This window comes from Chiloscyllium plagiosum, unplaced genomic scaffold (genome assembly GCF_037043375.1).
Source record: "Chiloscyllium plagiosum isolate Xiang-an unplaced genomic scaffold, Cpla_swu_hap1 HiC_scaffold_43, whole genome shotgun sequence".
In the NCBI taxonomy this organism is placed as follows: Eukaryota; Metazoa; Chordata; class Chondrichthyes; order Orectolobiformes; family Hemiscylliidae; genus Chiloscyllium; species Chiloscyllium plagiosum.
The window spans coordinates 27,603,279-27,623,741 of NW_028270181.1; the positions used below are offsets into that span (position 1 = coordinate 27,603,279).

General features: G+C 46.6%; 1 protein-coding gene across 1 annotated transcript in view; it reads right to left on the minus strand.

The window, feature by feature from the left end:
* Positions 1–2,522: 2,522 nt before the first annotated feature.
* Positions 2,523–20,463, minus strand: part of LOC122541757 (S-adenosylmethionine synthase-like) — a 29,557-nt gene continuing 11,616 nt past the window's right edge. Inside the window, exons 5-9 of the mRNA XM_043678702.2 lie at positions 14,272–14,415; positions 12,578–12,796; positions 10,420–10,602; positions 6,234–6,367; positions 2,523–4,875 (exon numbers count right to left, since the gene is read on the minus strand). Of these exons, the coding sequence (XP_043534637.1) occupies positions 4,773–4,875; positions 6,234–6,367; positions 10,420–10,602; positions 12,578–12,796; positions 14,272–14,415 (783 nt within the window). The 3' untranslated portion in view covers positions 2,523–4,772. The remainder of the gene's footprint in view (positions 4,876–6,233; positions 6,368–10,419; positions 10,603–12,577; positions 12,797–14,271; positions 14,416–20,463) is intronic.

The window sequence follows — 20,463 nt, forward strand, 5'->3', positions numbered from 1 at the left end:
AAACATTAACCCTGACTTGTGTATTGGCTGTGGAAAATGTGCCAATTTTCCACACAAAATGAAGACTTCAACCTATTCAATAATAAATATATTATTTATGAGCATCAGTAATTTGTTTTTTGAAAGAGGTGTATTAACATTCTTGTGAGACACCCCTGACTGCGCCATCTGCATCCCTCATATGATGCCATGTTTCCTGCTCAAGCAGGCTGGTACAAAGGCTGCTTTCTTCCAAGCTGTACCAATGCCGTTCTTGGACAACTGCCAGGTGCTCACTGCTTTGTGACACCTTGCAGACGTTCACAGCTAAAGTCCATCATGTTCGATCTGACGCCTGATAAGTTCTTTTGACCCCTAGGTTCATGAGGAGTGTGCAAAATATTGAACATTCATGGTAACTAAGGCAAATTATGTTGCGTGATTGGAAGATTTGGTCTCCATATATACAGCTTCCTATTATTTTGCTTTGATACCATTTCTGAGTTCCCATATCAGCAGCTTTTCCAGTAGAAATGTGCAATCATTTGGCCTTGCTTTGTTCATCCAAGAACTTTAAAGTAAATGGTCAAATTAGTGATAAAATTTGGGGCAGTACAGTGGCTCAGTGGTTATCACTGCTGCCTCACAACGCCAGGGACCTGGGTTTGATTCCAGCCTCAGGCAACTGTCTGTGTGGAGTTTACACAATCTCCCTGTATCTGCGTGGGTTTCCTCCGGGTGCTCCGGTTTCCTCCCACAGTCCAAAGGTGTGCAGGTCAGGTGAATTGGCCATGCTAAAATGCCTGTAGTGTTCAGGGATGTGTAGGTTAGGTGCATTAGTCAGGGGAAAATGTAAGGGAATGGGTCTGGGTGGGATACTCTTCAGAGGGTCGGTGTGGACTGGTTGGGCCAAAGAGCCTTTCCCCACACTGTAGGGATTCCAATTCTAGTGCAAATTAGACTCTGACTCGAAGGTAGCTCTGTATTTTGTAGCCAAGTTCACGTCCACCAGAATTCATTTTATTCAATAATTGGCAAAATGACCTGTATCTCCTAAAGCAAGAACATGCTGCTGAAGGACGAAGCAACAAATGGGTGCGCATGTTTTGTATTTTGCACACTCAATGGTTTTCCCAAAATACTCTTGTCTCTTTTAATAAAAGATACATCCCCATCAATTTTCAATCGCCTCAGAGTGTGGGTAGAGGAACTTTGGATAAATAATGATCTCTCTTGGTGCAATTCTGGAGCCATCTAAGGGGTTAGCAGGGGTAGTGCTTGGAATTTTTTGCTTCTTATGAGAAGCCTTGACACTGGAGCAGGGTGGGGGGCATATTAGAAACTCCAGTGAGTCTCGAGCATGTTTGAAAGAGATCATTCCGAACTTTCTTTGAATCCTGGAATCCTTTAATGGCTCACTCCACTTCCATATTCTGTTGCAAAGGAACTCTTTTTCCAATGTTTCTTCAAGCAGCCGAGGCAAGCATCGAAGTGATGCTTGCCATGTGACTCAGGCATTTCCCATTGGGTGAGAGAAGGCAACTTTAGCACGGAAGGGAGGTGGAGTTTACTCTGGTTTTCTGGGATTGTTTCCTCATTGTTAAAAGTGGAAACTGAACGAAATGTAACTTGGCACCACCTGGATGTGTTGATGGGATCTTAGACTGTCATAAATAGGAAAGGTTATTTCAATTTCACTTAGTTGTACAGATCTTGACTATTAGAGTCATAGAGATGTACAGCATGGAAACAGACCCTTCGGTCCAACCCATCCATGCCGACCAGCTATCCCAACCCAATCTAGTTCCACCTGCCAGCAACCGGCCCATATCCCTCCAAACCCTTCCTATTCATAAACCCATCCAAATGCCTCTTAAATGTTGCAATTGTACCAACCTCCACCACTTCCCCTGGCAGCTCATTCCATACCTGTACCACCCTCTGCGTGAAAACGTTGCCCCTTAGGTCTCTTTTATATCTTTACCCTCTCACCCTAAACCAATGCCCTCTAGTTCTGGACTCCCCGACCCCAGGGAAAAGACTTTGCCTATTTACCCAATCCATGCCCCTCAGAATTTTGTAAACCTCTATAAGATCACCCCTCAGCCTCCGACGCTCCAGGGAAAATAGCCCCAGCCTGTTCAGCTTCTCCCTATAGCTCAAGTCCTCAAATTACTGAGGAAAGGGACGTGCAACTGAAACTTGCCGCGGGACAAATGCAAGAATGCTAACTTTCAAATGATCACAGCAACTTATGCTTTAGGAGAAAAGAGTACTGATTGGTTGGCAAAAGGAATACATTTAGAGCTTGTCTTTTATTGATTTTTTAAAAATCTCTCAGGTTCCCCTGAAAGATTGAGGAACCTATCTCTCATTTTCTCCATGGCAATTGGAATTGATTAGTCAACCAATCAGCATCTTATTTTGCTGTGATGTTTTGCTATACAAAGTAAAGCTTTATGATGTGGAATTTTGTAAAGGAGTGACCCTGCCACAGAACTTTGAGCAGTGGGAATGTGGACACGGAGATCCAAGGACCCAGCTCAGTTTTCCATCCATTTATTAGGAAGATTCCGCGGGGTGCACAGCTCCCCATAGTCAAATCCCCCAAGCATTTCACACATCTCGATACCAGGCACATTGATCCAACACTTAATTTCCAAATGCTTTGAAATGACTTTGGAGATTTGAATTAAATCACAGACTTGATTTAGCCACTGCTGCAATATAACAGAGACAATCTTTTCCGCTTTGCACTGCAATTATCAGTTCAGAAATAAATCAAAATCCAACATTTTTGTTAAAAAAGGCAAGTGGAAAGAGGTAGAAGGAAAATAGTAGGAGATTAGAGGCATGGAAAGACTCATTAGATTCAGCCAGAATATAAGTTAACATTAAATAATGAACAAAATAAGAAGAATGGGAGAGTCATAAAGCAACAGGAAGACTGGAATTGTAGCAATTGATTGCATTTTTTTTGTGGATTAAGATAAGAAAGAAAGATTGTTTTTCTGTTCTGCTATTTATATTCACAGGATGTCCCAATACGTTTTAATTTTAAAGGAGTAGTGTAAGAAATGCAGCAATCAATTACAAATAGCAATGAGATAATGATGAAAGTACTGTGTTAGTTGAGGGAAAAATATTGGCTAGAACATCAAAGCGCACTCCATTCCTCTATGAGTTCTGCCACAGGATCTTTTGCGTCCACCTGAGTGAGCAGACAGGACCTGGTGTCAAAGGTGAAAGGATATGGCTTCTCCCTCAGTATTGAACAGAGGTGGCAATGTGGATGCAATGCTCCAGTCTTTGGAGTGAGCCCTAGCCCTGCAGCCCTGTGATTCAGCAGTGAGAGTGTTGGAAATGATCCAGGACTGACACTGCAAGGGAACAGCCGCCAAAACTGGAGTGGACCCGTGCACTTGAGCTGAATATTCTCAAAATGGCCCGGCTCGGAGCCAGACTATGTGACCAGATACAAGTTAAACTTGAGAAGGAAACACAATGTAGAACTAAAGAAGCCAGAGTAACTCCTGATGAGTTTGGGAAATGTGAATTCCATCCAGTTACACAGCTTGTCTCAGTCTATCTGCTTTGACGGAGGCTTGGACTGGTTCACTTGAAATAATGTCCTGCAAATCATGAAGTGAGGAATGTTGTCAGAAGCTGTGTAGGTAAACAGGAGTTAGAGGAATGAGAGCTGGTCTCATCGAAGCAGAATGGAACCTGAGGGGTTGCTCTGGAAGATACTGAAAGCATGTTTCCCCTTGTGGGAGAGGTTAGAACTTGAGGGGGGTCGGGGGGTGGGGGGGGGGGACAGAGGTGGGTGGTGCAGAGCTTTGAAATCTGGGGCCTCCAGTTTTAAACTTAAAATGAAGAAGAGGTTTTTTTTCTCCCAGAGATCCATGAGGTCCTTGGAATTTTCTTTCCTAGAGAACAGTGGAGGTAAGATCACTGAGTGTTCTTTAAGGTAGAGCTGGCCAGATTCAGGGTATTAGGGACAACCAGAAAAGCTGAGCTCACAATTATTCAGCCACAATCCTGTCAAATGGCTGTGGGGGCAAATGTCATACCCTTGCTCCAAATTCAAAATGTTGCCATGAATTGTAAGTCACGGATTTCTACTTTAAGGCAGGTTATGGTTTCTTTAGGGGCAGGGAGGCCAGATTTGATCCCAACCTTATTTTAGCACTAACTGCATGCTGCACAGGATGTCCAGGGAACTTGAAGGACAAATTTCAGGGTGCACCGATTTCACCCCTCAAACACAGAGGAGAGAGGAATGTTCCCTTGTTTTGTGAGATGGGGTCATCAAGAACAGAATTGAAATGCCATTGACAGTAGGATGCAGCTTTGCACCTCAACACTCCACCCTCAGGGAATGTAAGTATTAGCATCTGTCATTTTGGTCACTTTGTGGTTCAGTATTGGGTTCTGTCTCACGTCACCAGGCTTGGAGGTACTGGGCTGAAGCTACAGTTCAGATTTGTGGAATTTTGGTGGTGCCTATCCCTATGACAGGAAGAGGAGCTTGTTACGGTTCTGTAAACGACAGCAATGCAAAGAATAACAGAACTCTCCATGTAAACTCCCAGGAAACTCTTCTCCAACGTGGCATTATTACTGACGATTAAATTCTTCCCACTGATTGTGATTTGGTCCCTCCTGGAGGCAAGGATCTGACATGGACCGGCAGAAGCCAGTCTGTCATGGAATTTCAGGACAAATTACCCCTCTGTAGTTCACCGCAATGGACAGCAGCAGCAGTGGCTTCAGGACCAGGCTGGGATACATCAGTAATTCAGCTTCTTGACCTCTTCCCAAGGGAATTCACTCCTGCCAAAATGACCGTAGCAAGCTGTTTTTTGGTAAATTGGTTTCTTCAAGTTGAGGTCCCTGGAAAAGGAAACATTTTTTTTGTCTGATACAAGATCACAAAAACAGACCTAAATGACAGCCCAGTTATGGCACAGGAAGGGGCCATGCAGCCCAGCCTGTCTGTACCAGCTCTCCGAATGAACAATTCAGCTCATGCACCCCCCCCCCCCCCCCCCCATTCTCCTGCCGAAATACCGTCTTAGTTCATGCATACGGAATTATCTTTTTACTCTCTGAAGAAATGGGCATTCAATTGTTTCTAAAAAGTTCAAGATTTTTCTGATGTGCAAGTGAATTTTGTTTTTACTCCATTTGACCCCTTGGTCTCTTTTTCTTACTGTTTAATGGAGTTTTCCAAATGTACCTGTTCTAAGCTGGTGACTTCTAAAGGGCTTGCTTTATAATAACTGATAAGGGTGTCAAAACTGAATGGGGTAGGAGGGAAGATGGAGATGACACTATAACCAATCAGTCATTCTTGTATTGAATGGTGGAGCAAGCTAACAGTGTTAATTACAATAACAATTACAGTGCTTGCAATTATAATAGCTCCTGAATCTACGCAGCCTTAAGTTAGAAATTCCACATTCAATTGCAGGGAATTCATTACCTCGGTGATTGAAAGATTTCTCTGATCTCAGTGAACTGAGTATTCCTCTGAAGACAGATTTGTATTGCATCCCCTGTCCTCCCTTGCAACATCCCCAGTTCTCTTTCATCCGCATTCTTCCCTATCCCTGGATCTAGTTCCTGGAACTCCTAGATCTGGCAAAAGGCTCCTGATCCCGGTCTTGATTAAAGTAATCCCCCATTCCAGGCCCGGGGATGAAGGAAGGGAAACGTTTAATTGAATGAGGCATTGGGAGGTCGAAGACCGAGAAATGGATTCTCTGTAAATTTGCCAGTTGTTATGGATGGCAGTAGTGCCATCTACAAGGGTAGCCTCAAACTGGAGGCTGATTCCTTTTTGAAATCCAAGACCAATTTGATAAGTCCAGGCTGAAGAGTAGGCTGTACACATCAGGGAGTGGACAGGAGAGGGCAGGTTTTTCAGTGAAATTATATCTAGTGCCTCACGACAATAACGCTTCCTCCCACAATCCAAAGATGTACAGGTCAGGTGAGTTGGTCATGCTAAATTGCCCATAGTGTTAGGTGCATTAGTCAGGGATAAAATACAGGGTTGGGGAATGGGTCTGGGTGGGTTACTCCTCAGAGGGTCGGTGTGGGCTTGTTGGGCCAAATGGTCTGTTTCCATACTGTAGGGAATCTGATCTAATCTACTCATCACTCGAACACTGCATTGAACAAGTCAGGAAATGGTCATCAATCCTCACCTTTCGCTCCCAGAACTGAAGGTAGCAGCTTATTTTTACCTGACAATCATTCCAGGTCGTAGGTCAAAGTTATTTTTCACAATTTCCATCAATGCTTTGTCGCCCAGTTGTGAGGTTCCGTACGAGAAAACAGAGATAGAGAGTGGCTCAGCGACCCCGATGGCATAGGCGACCTGGAGATTTACAGTGAGAGAACTGCTTCACTGGAGCTGTCACACGGCACAGCTAAAAACCACCTCAAAATGGGAGAGCAAAAGTGACAACTGCAAATGTCAGTTCAGGCAATCGCAGACAAGCACATGCACCACCCACATACCCAACCAGCTTCACACGCACCACCCACATACCCACCCAGCTTCACACATACACACACACACACACCGCCCACCACCCACCACCCACTCACCCACCCAGCTTCACATATACACACACACGCCCCACCCACCACACACCATCCACACACCCACTCAGCTTCACACATACACACACACACACACACGGTCCACCCAGCTTCACACGCACCACCCACCCAGCTTCACACAGGCACACACACACCTCCCACACACCCACCCAGCTTCACACACATCATCCACACACCCACCCAGCTTCACACACACACACCACCCACCCAGCTTCACACGCACCACTCACACACCCACCCAGCTTCACACATACACACACACACACACCCAGCTTCACACATATACATACCACCCATACACTCACCCAGCTTCACACATACATACACAGCACCCAGCTTCACACACACACACCACCCAGCTTCACACACACACACCCACACACCCACCCAGCTTACCACACATCACCCACACACCACCCAGCTTCACACACATCACCTACACACCACCCACACACCCACCCAGCTTCTCACACACACCACCCACACACCCCACCCAGCTTCACAAACACACACACACCACCCACACACCCCACCCAGCTTCACACACACACACAGACCACCCACACACCTCACCCAGCTTCACACACACAGACCACCCACACACCCCACCCAGCTTCACACACACAGACCACCTATACACCCCACCCAGCTTCACACACACACAGACCACCCACACACCCACCCAGCTTCACACACACACTACCCACACACACTACCGACACACCCCACCCAGCTTCACACACACACACACACACAACCCACACACCCGACCCAGCTTCACACACACATACAACCCACACACCCACCCAGCTTCACACACACACAACCCACACACCCCACCCAGCTTCACACACACACCACCCACACACCCACCCAGCTTCACACACACAGACACACACACACCCACTCAGCTTCACACACACAGACACACACACACACCACCCACACACTCACTCAGCTTCACACACCACACACACACAACCACGCACCCAGCTTCACACACACACCACCCACACACCCCACCCAGCTTCATACACACACCACCCACACACCCACCCAGCTTCACACACACGGACACACACACACCCACTCAGCTTCACACACACAGACCACCAACACACCTTCCTGAAGAAGGGCTTATGCCCGAAACGTCGATTCTCCTGTTCCCTGGATGCTGCCTGACCTGCTGTGCTTTTCCAGCAACACATTTTCAGTACACACCCACACACACCACCCACACACTCACCCAGCTTCACACACACACACACACACAAAACCACCCACCCAGCTTCTCACACACACACACACACACACACACACACACAAAACCACCCACCCAACGTCACACACACACACACCACCCACACACCCACCCAGCTTCACACACACACGCACGCACACACCACCCACACACTCACTCAGCTTCATAGACCACACACACACATATGCACAAAACCACCCACCCAGCTTCACACACACACACACACACACAACCACCCACCCAACTTCACACACACACACACAACCCACACACCCACCCAGCTTCACACACACACTACCCACACACCCACCCAGCTTCACACACCTACCCAGCTTCACACACCACCCACCCAGCTTCACACACACCACCCACACACCCAACTTCACACACACCACCCACACACCCAGCTTCACACACACCACCCACACACCCAGCTTCACACACACACCACCCACACACCCAGCTTCACACACACCACCCACACACCCAGCTTCACACACACACCACCCACACACCCAGCTTCACACACCACCCAAACACCCACCCAGCTTCACACACTAGCCACACACACCTTCACACACACCCACCTTCACACACCACACATACCTTCACACACACACACCTTTACATACACCCACACACACAAACTTCACAAGCACACACAAACACAACTTCACATACACACATACACCTTCACATACACACACACACAAACTTCACACACACACACACCTTCACACACACACACACACATACATACACACAACTTCACACACACACACACACACAGAATCAGAATGCACTCACTTCCATCCACAAATACACATGCATCGCAACCTTATATCTGGTTGGGTATATGAATAGGAGGGGTTTGGAGGGATATGGGCCAAATGCCGGTAAATGGGATTAGATTAATTGAGGATATCTGCTTGGCATGGACGAGTAGGATTGAAGGGTCTGTTTCCATGCTGTACAATTCTACGACTATGACTTGCACAAATACACATTTGCAAACATTTCCTCAAACTCAGATCCATTCTGAATTTGATGTGTATCTCCATCTTTCTCACTGTCACTGTTACAAAATTCTGGAATGTCTGCCTTGATGACACTACGCAAGTGCCTACAGGATAAGGAGAGCATCTATTCAGAAGGAGATGCATGTTTACCCTCTCATGGTTACCATTTTCTGCTAATCAGCTCCCAGTGAGGAGTCTCTAGGGCACTACTGTCGGCTCATGTCACTGGAATCACAATCCAGAGGCCTGAGTTAAAACTCTGAGACATATGTCAATATGACAGCTGGTGGAATTTCACAGCTTAAAATCTGGAATGGAAACCTTGTTTCAATGACATCACCAATTGTGATACAAAAATCTATCTGGTCAAGGGTGAATCTTTAAAGAATAAAATCTGCTCCCCAGATATCCTAACTAATCTAAACCCATTTGCCAGCCCTTGGCCCATATCCCTCTAAACCCTTCCTATTCATAAACCCTTACAAATGCCTTTTAAATGTTGTAATTGTACCAGCCTCCACTTCTTCCTTTGGCAGCTCATTCCATACACGTGTGAAAAAGTTGCCCCTTCGATCCTTTTTAAATCTTTCCCCTCTCATCTTAAACCATGCCCTCTAGTTTTGGACTCCCCCGCCCTAGGGAATAGATGCTGTCTATTTATCCTGTCCATGGCCCTCATGATTTTGTAAACCTCTATAAGGTCACCCCTCAGCCTCTGACACTCCAGGGAAAACAGCCCCAGCCTATTCAGCCTTTCCCTGTAGCTCAAACCCTTCAACCCTGGCAGCATCCTTGTAAACCTTTTCTGAACCCTTTTAAGTTTCACAACATCCTTCCGATAGGAAGGAGACCAGAATTGCACACAATATTCCAAAAGGAAAGTGGTTGCCTCTTAAGTGGCCCTCTCACTCCAAGGAGAAAGTGAGGTCTGCAGATGCTGGAGATCAGAGATGGAAATGTGTTGCTGGAAAAGCGCAGCAGGTTAGGCAGCATCCAGGGAACAGGAGAAATGCCCGAAACGTCGATTCTCCTGTTCCCTAGATGCTGCCTGAACTGCTGCGCTTTTCCAGCAACACATTTCCACCTCTCACTCCAAGGGCAATTAAAGGTAGAGAACAAATACTGACCTCACCAGCAAAGTCCACATCCCACAAAAAGAAACATTCTGATACACAGACTCTAAATAATGCAAAAATCACAGACTTAAGCATTTTAAAAAGGGAGATTTTGCGAGTACCAACATTATTTATTCTTCAATGCTCAATGCAGCCCAGTTTATGGACTAAACTCCCTTCATTAGCCAAAACCACATGGTCTCGAACTAACAGTACTCTGTTAAAGCTCAGTTGTTCACCATGGTATGTCTCCATTAATTTAGTGGAAGCTTGAATCTGTTCAAAGTAAGACTAATAAATCCCTTAGTTAGATGGGGAAACAGAATAATATCATGGAGAGGTACTTATCATCCCAAAGTCTCACATCATGCATTCCGAGACTGGAGTGTCCACACCACTCAGTCCTTACCTGCACCAAGACACGTTTGCAGAGTCCGGCCTTTACGAGGGATTTGGCCACCCAGCGAGCAGCATAGGCAGCCGATCGGTCAACCTTCGTGTAGTCCTTGCCTGAGAAGGCACCGCCACCATGAGCTCCCCATCCCCCATACGTGTCCACAATGATTTTCCGCCCGGTGACTCCAGCATCACCCTAAAACAATCCAAACATGAGACACAGGGTGATATCTGCCACCATTGCAAAGACAGTCGATGCAGCTTACTGAGGGCTAACTGGTCAGAGCTCTTTCAGATTATGAAATTCTTTGATAAGCTTGATATTAAAACACCGACTCCATTGTCAGGCTAACCCAAGGCATTGGACCCTAAATATAAGATGGTTACTAATAAACCTAAATTCAGCAGAAACATCTTTCCATGGACAATGGTTTGAAATATAGGCGCATTGATAGTAGGAGCAGGTGTACACCATTCAGCCCCTCACAAGAAATGGTTGAGATGAATAACATTGACACATTTACGAGAAAGCTCAACAAGCATGTGAGGGAGAAAAGGATACATTGATTGTGGGAAATAAAATAAGATGGGGATTATGTGGAGCACAAATTGCTATTACTATGCTGTACTTTTTAACATAAAAAAAACGAGATGTTTAATGGTTCGCATTTTGATAACATAATGTCTACTTTAGGTTTGGGTCACAGTTACACTTGAAGGAAGTTCTTGCTAGTTGGAGCTAGACCTGCCACACCTCAGTTCTGACTCTCTCAGGCCCTGTCCAATGAGTAGCACTGGGCTCAGCGATCAGTTCCTTCCCGCACATGCCTCTAAGTGCTGACACTTAGATGGGTCATCACAGCTGCAAGTGTGATTTCAACTGACAAAGTCTGTGGCTGGTGGCTGAACAGATAGGATTGGAATCTGTATTTACCACATTTGGACCATTGAGTATTCTCCAATTGGTCCAACGTGCTTACTTTTCCCCCACTGTTTTGTAAACATTTTCTTTTCAAGTATTTATCCAAACCTCGTTTTCAACTTGACAATCAAATCTTTTTCTAAGTAAAAACAAGGACTGCAGATGCTGGAAACCAGGGTCTAGATTAGAGTGGTGCTGGAAAAACACAGCAGGTCAGGCAGCATCCGCGGAGCAGGAAAATCGGCGCTTTGGGCAAAAATTCTTATTCCACCACCACTGCAGACAGCACGGATTAAATAACCAACTGCATAAAACATTTATTTTACATGATCATTTGCCAATTATTATCCTTGGGTGATTGACACCCCTGTCACCAGAAACAGGTTTCCGCCTATCAATTCAGTCAAAACCTTTCACGAGTCTGATTACATTTGTTACATTTTGTTGTGGTTTAATGGTAATGTCATTGGACTAGCAACCCAGACATTCAGGCCAAGCTTTGGTGAGATAGGATCAAATCCCACCATGGCCGACAGTGAAATTAAATTTCAATTAAAAAAAATCTGGAACAAATTGACCACTGTCAATTATTGTAAAAAAAAACTCTTCAGGCTTAGTAATGCCCTTGAGGGAAGGAAATCTGCCATCCTTACTTGGTCTGGCCTACATGTGACTCCAGGCTAACAGCTATTTACCATATATACTCGAGTGATAGTCGATCTCATTAAAGGTTGACCCCCTAATTTTGGCCAAATAACCTGGACGTTTTCATACATCTCATGTGAAAATTGACCTTAGTTATTCACAGATAACAGATCAACGGTTATGAGTCTGTGCTGGGCATCATGTTCTGCTCCAGCTTTCCAGTCTGCTGGTTGTTCCGCTGAACCCCTAGTCTTCCAGTCGCTGGCTGTTGCTTTCCCCTCCGGATTTTCAGATTTATCATAATTTGTTTATTTTTCTTTATTAGTTCAGGGATCAGTTGGGCTTCTGCTAATGATACGGTATGAAATTTGATGGGCATGAATTTCAGCGCCTCAAAAGTAGTATCCATGTAATAGTCGACCCCATAAATTTAACCTTAACAAGTAGTCAAACAAATTCGACTATTACTCGAGTGTATATGGTAGTTGTTTCATCATTGTCCTCTGAGCAATTGTGAATGGGTCATAAATGCTGGTCCAGCCAGCGAAACCCACCTCCCATGAATGAATTGTTAAACTGCCCACATTATGTTCTTTAGACCAACCTGGGGTCCTCCAATGACGAACCTCCCGCTGGGCTGGAGGTGATACACAGTGTTATCATCCAGGTACTTGTTGGGCACCACAACATTAATCACCTGCTCCTTCAAAGCACACCGCATTTCGTCCACCGTCACATCTTCATCGTGCTGCACGGAGATAACAATAGTGTGCACACGAGTCGGGACGACCACCCCATTCTCCTGGCTGTACTGGACTGTCACCTGCAGAGAGAGAGAGAGAGAGGGAGAGGGGAGAATGCAGCAGCTGGTCAGCCCCAGGGCTTAGTGCAGGGAAGGGTGCAATCTAGTGCGATGAAGATTGGGGCCTCGTGTTTTGGATGAGAATTTAGAAGGTATGGTTAGTAAGCTTGCGGATGATACCAGGATTAGTGGTGTGGAGAACAGTGAAAAAAGGTTATCTAGAAATACAGCAAAATCTTGATCAGCTGGGCCAGTGGCCTGAGGAAAGCCAGATGGAATGTAATTTAGATAACTGCAAGGTGTTACATGTTGGTATGTCAAGCCAGGGCAGGACTTGCACAGTGGTAGGGCCTTATGGTGTGTTATAGAATAAAGCGATCTAGGGGTACAGGTTCATAGCTGCTTGGAAGTGGAGTCACAGGTAGACTGGGTGGTGAGGAATGGTTACTGCATTGGGTACAGGTGTTGGGGCATCTTGTTCCAGGAGTGCAGAGGGGGCGGGGCTTCGTGCAGGGGGCGGGGCTTCGGACAGGGGGCGGGGCTTCTGGTGGGGGGACTGAGGGCAGTAAGCGGTGGGGCCTCAGGCATGGAGAGGATGGGCTTAGGGCCGGGGGCGGGGCCTCAGGCCGGGTTGGGCGGGGTCTCGGACATAGAGGGGTGGGGCTTCGGGCAGGTAGAGGCGGGTACTCTGGGAGGGAGGGGAGGGACTAGCTGGGCCTAATGCAAGGACGGGAGGGGCCGAGAGCAGGGAGGGGAGGGGCCGAGAGCAGGGAAGGGAGGGGCCGAGATCAGGGAAGGGAGGGGCCGAGAGCAGGGAGGGGAGGGGCCGAGAGAAGGGAAGGGAGGGGCCGAGAGCAGGGAGGGGCGGGGCCGAGAGCAGGGAAGGGAGGGGCCGAGATCAGGGAAGGGAGGGGCCGAGAGCAGGGAGGGGAGGGGCCGAGAGAAGGGAAGGGAGGGGCCGAGAGCAGGGAGGGGCGGGGCCGAGAGCAGGGAAGGGAGAGGCCGAGATCAAGGAAGGGGAGGGACTAGCTGGGCCTAATGCAAGGACGGGAGGGGCCGAGAGCAGGGAGGGGAGGGGCCGAGAGCTGGGAAGGGAGGGGCCGAGAGCAGAGAGGGGAGGGGCCGAGAGCAGGGAGGGGAGGGGCCGAGAGCAGGGTAGAGTGGGGCCAAGAGCTGTGGGGGTGGGGAGATGGCATAGAGCAGGAAGGGGAGGAGACTAGTGCAGGGAAGGGCGGGGCCGTGGGCGAGGAGGGGCGGAGCCGAGCCTAGGGTTTGGCGGAGGCTGGGATGTGGGGGGCGGGGCCTGGTGTGAGAGTGGAGGGGCGGGGTCTAGTGGTGGGAGGTGAGTGCGCGAGGAGGGTGTGGCCAGCGCTGGAGGACTGCACACCCGGCCCATGAGCCTCTGCGAGGCCTTCCCGCCCCCCGCAGAGTCTCCGGGAGGTCAGTGACGAGAGAACCTCGTGCGTGTCGCTAGGGGGCGGGGAAGCGCCATGTACCTGGGTCTTGGAGTCAGGCCTGAGCCATGGGAGAGTGCTGTCACGCCGGAGCTCGGCTATCTTGGCGTTGAGCCGGTGAGCGAGTATAATAGTCAGCGGCATACACTCCTCGGTCTCGTCGGTGGCGTATCCGAACATCAGTCCCTGAGAGAGGGAGCACAAACACATTTATAAAAGGATTTACCTTTTCCCAGCTGGGGTGGGTCAAAGAGCTACACGGCCGTGAACCCCCCCCCCCCCCCATAACTTAGATCAATAAGGTTTGGGATATTAAAATACAAATGATGGACTGAATGGCCTCCATAATTAGTATGCCATTGTTTGATTCTGATAGGGGTGAATGAGGAGGCTTATCAGTCCTGGTACAATTGAATAGTAACACAAGGTTGAAAAAAATCTTATTTCTAGATGTGTACCAGTGGAGTGCTACAAAGATCGGTCCACTACTTTTTGTCGTTTACGTAAATGATTTGGATGCGAGCATAAGAGGTACAGTTGGTAAATTTGCAGATGACACCAAAATTGGAGGTGTAGTGGACAGCGAAGAGGGTTACCTCAGATTACAACAGGATCTCAGACCCTTGGCCCATCTGGTCCAGAAGTGGCAAATGGAGTTTAATTCATATAAATGCGAGGTGCTGCATTTTGGGAAAGCAAATCTTAGCAGGACTTATACACCTAATGGTAAGGTCCTTGGGAGTGTTGCTGAACAAAGAGACCTTGGAGTGCAGGTTAGTAGCTCCTTGAAAGTGGAGTTGCAGGTAGATAGGATAGTGAGGGTGGTGTTTGGTATGCTTTCCTTAATTGGTCAGAGTTTTCAGTACAGGAGTTGGGAGGTCATGTTGCGGCTGTACAGGACATGGTTAGGCCGCTGTTGGAATTTTGCATGCAGTTCTGGTCTCCTTCCTATTCGGAAAGATGTTGTGAAACTTGAAAGGGTTCAGAAAAGATTTACAAGGATGTTGCGAGAGTTGGGGGATTTGAGCTATAGGGAGAGAATGAATAGGTTAGGGCTGTTTTCCCTGGAGTGTGGGAAGCTGAGAGGTGACCTTAGAGGTTTATATAATCATAAGGGGCATGGATAGGGTAAATAGACAAGGTCTTTTCCCTGGGGTGGGGGAGACCAGAACTAGAGGGCATAGTTTTAAGGGTGAGAGGGGAAAGATATAAAAGAGACCTAAGGGGCAATGTTTTCATACACAGGGTGGTGCATGTATGGAATGGGCTGCCAGAGGAAGTGGTGGAGGCTGGTACAATTACAACATTTAAAGGGCACCTGGAATGGTGCATGTATAGGAAGGATTTGGAGGGATATGGGCTGGGTGCTGGCAAGTGGGACTAGATTGGGTTGGGATGTCTGGTCGGCATAGATGAGTTGGACCGAAGGGTTTGTTTCCATGCTGTACATCTCAATGACTCTAGGCTAGATTCCTGCATCATCAGTGATAATACGGAATTTATACTCAACCCAGATGATCTCGAGCAGTATATCAGCTCCACATAGTTTCATCCTGTCCACTCATTTCTCCATTCCTTCCTTCCTTATCTGTTTGTTTATATTTTATATACTCTTGATTAATCTAATTCAAATCAGCACAAGGAGGGAGCCAAGTGTTGGGTATTCTAAAAGGCATTAAGGTGGACAGGTCCCCAGGTCCGGATGGGTATATCCCAGGTTACTGCGGGAAGTGGGAAAGGAAATGGGACCTTAACAGATACCTTTGCAGCATCTTTGAACACTGGTGAGGTCCCGGAGGATTGCTAATGTTGTCCCCTTGCTTAAGAAGAATAGCAGAGGTATTTCAATTAATTATAGATCGGTGTGCCTGACATCAGTGGTAGGGAGGCTGCTGGAGAAGTTACTGAGGGGTAGGATATATTCCTGTTTGGAAGAAAGTAGGCTTATTGGTGATAGGCAACATGATTTTGTGCAAGGAAGGTCATTTCTTACCAACTTAATAGAATTCTTTGAGGAAGTGACAAAGCTGATTTATGAGGGAAGGGCTGTAGATGTCATATGCATGGACTTCAGTAAGGCATTTGCCAAGGTTCCCATGGTAGGCTGTTGGAGAAGGTGATGTCGCATGGGGTCCAGGATGTGCTAGGTAAATAGGTAGAGAACTAGCTGGGCAATAGGAGACAGAGAGTAATAGTGGAAGGGAGTTTCTCAAAATGGAGACCTGCGACTAGTGGTGTTCCACAGGGATCCATGCTGGGACCACTATTGTTTGTGATATACATAAATGATTTGGAGGAAGGCATAGATGGTCTGATTAGCAAGTTTGCAGATGAGACTAAGATTGGTGGAGTAGCAAATAATGAAGGGAACTGTCAGAGAATACAGATAAATTAGGGAATTGGGCAGAGAAATGGCAGATGGAGTTCAATCCGGGCAAATGCAAGGTGATGGATTTTGGAAAATTCAATTCAAGAGCAAACTATACAATAATTGGAAACGTCCTGGGGATAATTGATGTACAGAGAGAGATCTGGTTGTTCAGGTCCATTGTTCCCTGAAGGTGGCAACACTGGTTAATAGGGTGGTCAAGAAGGCATATGGCATGCTTTCCTTCATCGGACCGGGTAATGACTACAGGAGTTGGCAGGTCATGTTACAGTCGTATAAGCCTTTGGTTCGGCCACATTTGGAATACTGTGTACAGTTCTGGTCGCCACATTACCAAAATGATGTGGATGCCTTGGAGAAGGTGCAGAGGAGGTTCACCAGGATGTTGCCTGGTATGGAGGGTGCTAGCTTTGCAGAGAGGTTGAGTAGATTATTTTCAATAGAAAGATGGTGTTTGAGGGAGACCTGATTGAGGTCTACAAGATCATGAGACGTATAGACAGGATGAATAGAAAGAAGCTTTTCCCAGAGTGGGGGACTCAATTACTAGGGCTCATGAGTTCAAAGTGAGAGGGGAAACGTTTAGGGGAGATATACATGGAAGGTTCTTTATGTAGAGGGTGGTGGGTACCTGGAAAGCGTTGCCAGTGGATATGATAGAGTCGGACACGATAGCGTCATTTAAAATGTACCTAGACAGATACGTGAATGGGCAGGGAGCAGAGGGATACAGACCCTTAGAAAATAGGTGCCAGATTTAGATAGAGGGATCAGTGCAGGCTTGGAGGCCGAAGGGCCTGTTCCTGTGCTGTAATTTTCTTTGTTCTTGTATCTACGCAGTCACTCCCTGTGCTTCTAGATTTTCAGTGCTCTGTAAGCATGACCCATTCTCCTGAATTCCCCATTTGATTTACTCGTGGTTCTCTTAAATTGATTGTCCTTAGTTGTAGTTTCTTCTGGGCATCCCTCTGCAAATGGAAGTAATGTCTGCTATCTAGTCTATTGAACCTTTTGACAATCTTCATTAATGGAAGTTCAGTGCCATCTCTCTTTTCCCCTTATGAACTCCACAGTCTTCTGGGCTCAATATCAAGTTCATCGTGGAGTCAGAGCTGTACAGCATGAAAACAGACCCTTCGCTCCAACTCGTTCATGCCAACCAGATATCTTAAATTAATCTAGTCCCATTTGCCAGCATTGGCCCATAACTGTCTAAACTCTTCCAATTGTATACCCATTCAGATGTTTTTTAAATGTCGTAATTGTACCAGCCTCCATCACTTCCTGTGGCAGCTAATTCTGTACATGCACCACCCTCTGTGTGAAAAAGTTGCCCCTTAGGTCTTATTTAAATCTTACCTCTCTCACCTTAAAACCTATGCCCTCTAGTTAAGGACTGCCCCACCCTGGGAAAAAGACTTTGGTTATTCACCCGATCCATGCCCTTCATGATTTTATAAACCTCTGTAAGGTCACCCCACAGCCTCTGATTCTCCAAGGAAAATACTCCCAGCCTATTCAGCCTCTCCCTATAGCTCAAACCCTCCAATCCCGGTAACATCATTGTAAATCTTTTCTGAACCCTTCCAACTTTCAGAACATCCTTCCTGTAGCATGGCGACCAGAATTGAATGCAGTATTCCAAAAGTGGCAACGTGATCTCCCAACCCCTGTACTCAATGCACTGACCAAAAAAGGCAACCATACCAAATTCTGCCTTCACTATCCTATCTACCTGTGACTCCACGTTCAAGGAACTATGAACGTGCACTCTAAGGTGTCTTTGTTCAGCAGCACGCCTCAGGACCTTACTATTAAATGTATAAGTCCTGCTCTGATTTGCCTTTCCAAACTGCTGCACCTCACATTTACCTAAATTAAACTCCATCTGCCACTTCTCAGCCCATTGGCCCATCTGAACTCTGAGGTAACCTTGTTTGCTGTCACAACATCACCAGTTTTGGTGTCATCTGCACTATCCAACCAATCAATGTTTTCACGAATATAGGGCTTGAGGATCCTTCGCCTATTTCCTGAACCCAAACTCCACACACCAGGCCTTGTTATCATGTCATTTGCTATTACACACTACCCATTATTCGCCACTAATAGTTCCCAGTAGCAGCCAGTCATTCTCCTAATCTGACTGTTGTTTTCCACACCTTTCTCTGTGCACCTGTTGTTTTCTCTCTTTGGACTCTATCTCCACCCATCATTTACTCATCATCTCCTCCCCACCATATCATCTGCATAAAAATCAACTTTTCCTAGCTACCATCAGTTCTGAAGAACTGGATCCAGAACATTAACTCTGATTTCTCTGCACAGATGCTGCCAGACCTGCTGAGGTTTTCCAGCAATTTCTCTTTTGTTTCAGCATCATCTATCATTTCTTCCTCCCCAATGCTGTCTGTCCTGTTCAGTATTCCCTGGAATTAATGGGACTGTTTGTGTGTGACTTGAGTGTTCCATATTCTGTCCTTCAGAGACCTGACGCTGCCCAATTCAGTCACTGCTCTCCTTTGTCATTGTGACATTCTCACAGTTGTGCTCTACTGTGATTTCACTAAGAGAATATGCAAATTATATCAGGGACCAGAGTGTAAAGCAGCATGTGACAAGCAGTTAGTTGGTAGTGAGAGTATCGCTTTAGCAATAATAGTTATTTATGCTGTCAGGAATGATAGCTGCTGATTCCTTAGCATACATCTGTTTGTTGAGCTATCCTGCAATGTTGGAGTCTTTCAGATAGTATTGCCCCCATGTTGGGTTTCTGAGGTTCTGTCTGATCACGCAAAGGTAGGTTCAATTTAATTGAAAACTCTAACTGATACCCAAAACTGTCTGTTAGTATCTGCCACACTTTGGCCGTGAACTGAATGGATTCCTTGAGTCAAGGAAGCAGGCTAACAGTAGTACCTCTTGCCTATTTAAGTGAGCTGTGAATGGGTAGGTTTGGCTCATACCAAATAGAGAGGTGGGAGCTGGTTTTATTGGTGGTACAGTTTGGGGTTAGGTGGTACCAAATTGTCTGGGGTTACACGCAAATGGAGTGGTGGACACTGAGGGAGAGGATACAGTCACGTATCTCCCTTTAGGACACAGCAACAATCTGTATAGGGGTCCTGGGGGCAAGGCATTGGGATTGTCCAGTTTTATGTCTGATGTCTTTAAAGGATTGCGTCTGGCTCTGCTATAGTTGGCAATTTGTTTGCATTTGTTGCTTTTGAATTTTTAGTGTCATCGCAATCCTAAAATTAGATTGATCCGAAAGCCCTTAGCCAACAAGAGAAAGTGCGACCAAATAATCCTGAGCGGCAATCAAAAAGATTCCCTTCAAACAGCCTCCCAGCCCACTTTTACAGCACCATGATCCGACAGCGCTGCTGCTGCTATTACTTAGAATCACAACCTTGACTGATGCAATAGTTAATCCAGCTTAAGCATTGCTAATAACTCAGGAGTCAGCTGCTGCTCTGAGACAGGGGAGTGCAGAAAGCATGGAAGATGGCACATTATCAGCTGTTAGCATTTTGTATCTCCTGAAATCAGGGACTTCTGAGCCATCTCAGCAGAAAAACCATTGGGAGATCTTGGTTTGGCCACCAATCTGTTTAGAAGACACTGTATTAATAATCTGCCCGATTGATAGCAAGAGGAGTCTTTGTATCTGACTGATTCAAGTGAATGTGTTTTGGGCAGTTTTACCCCACCCTGTGTGATTGTACACAGACAGTCAGGCATCATGTGTGAAATTCACCATCACAATTAAAATGTGACAGATTGCACTTCCTCAATTTGGAGAGTTGTGCACAAACTCTGGAATGAGAGAAAGAAAAGGAATA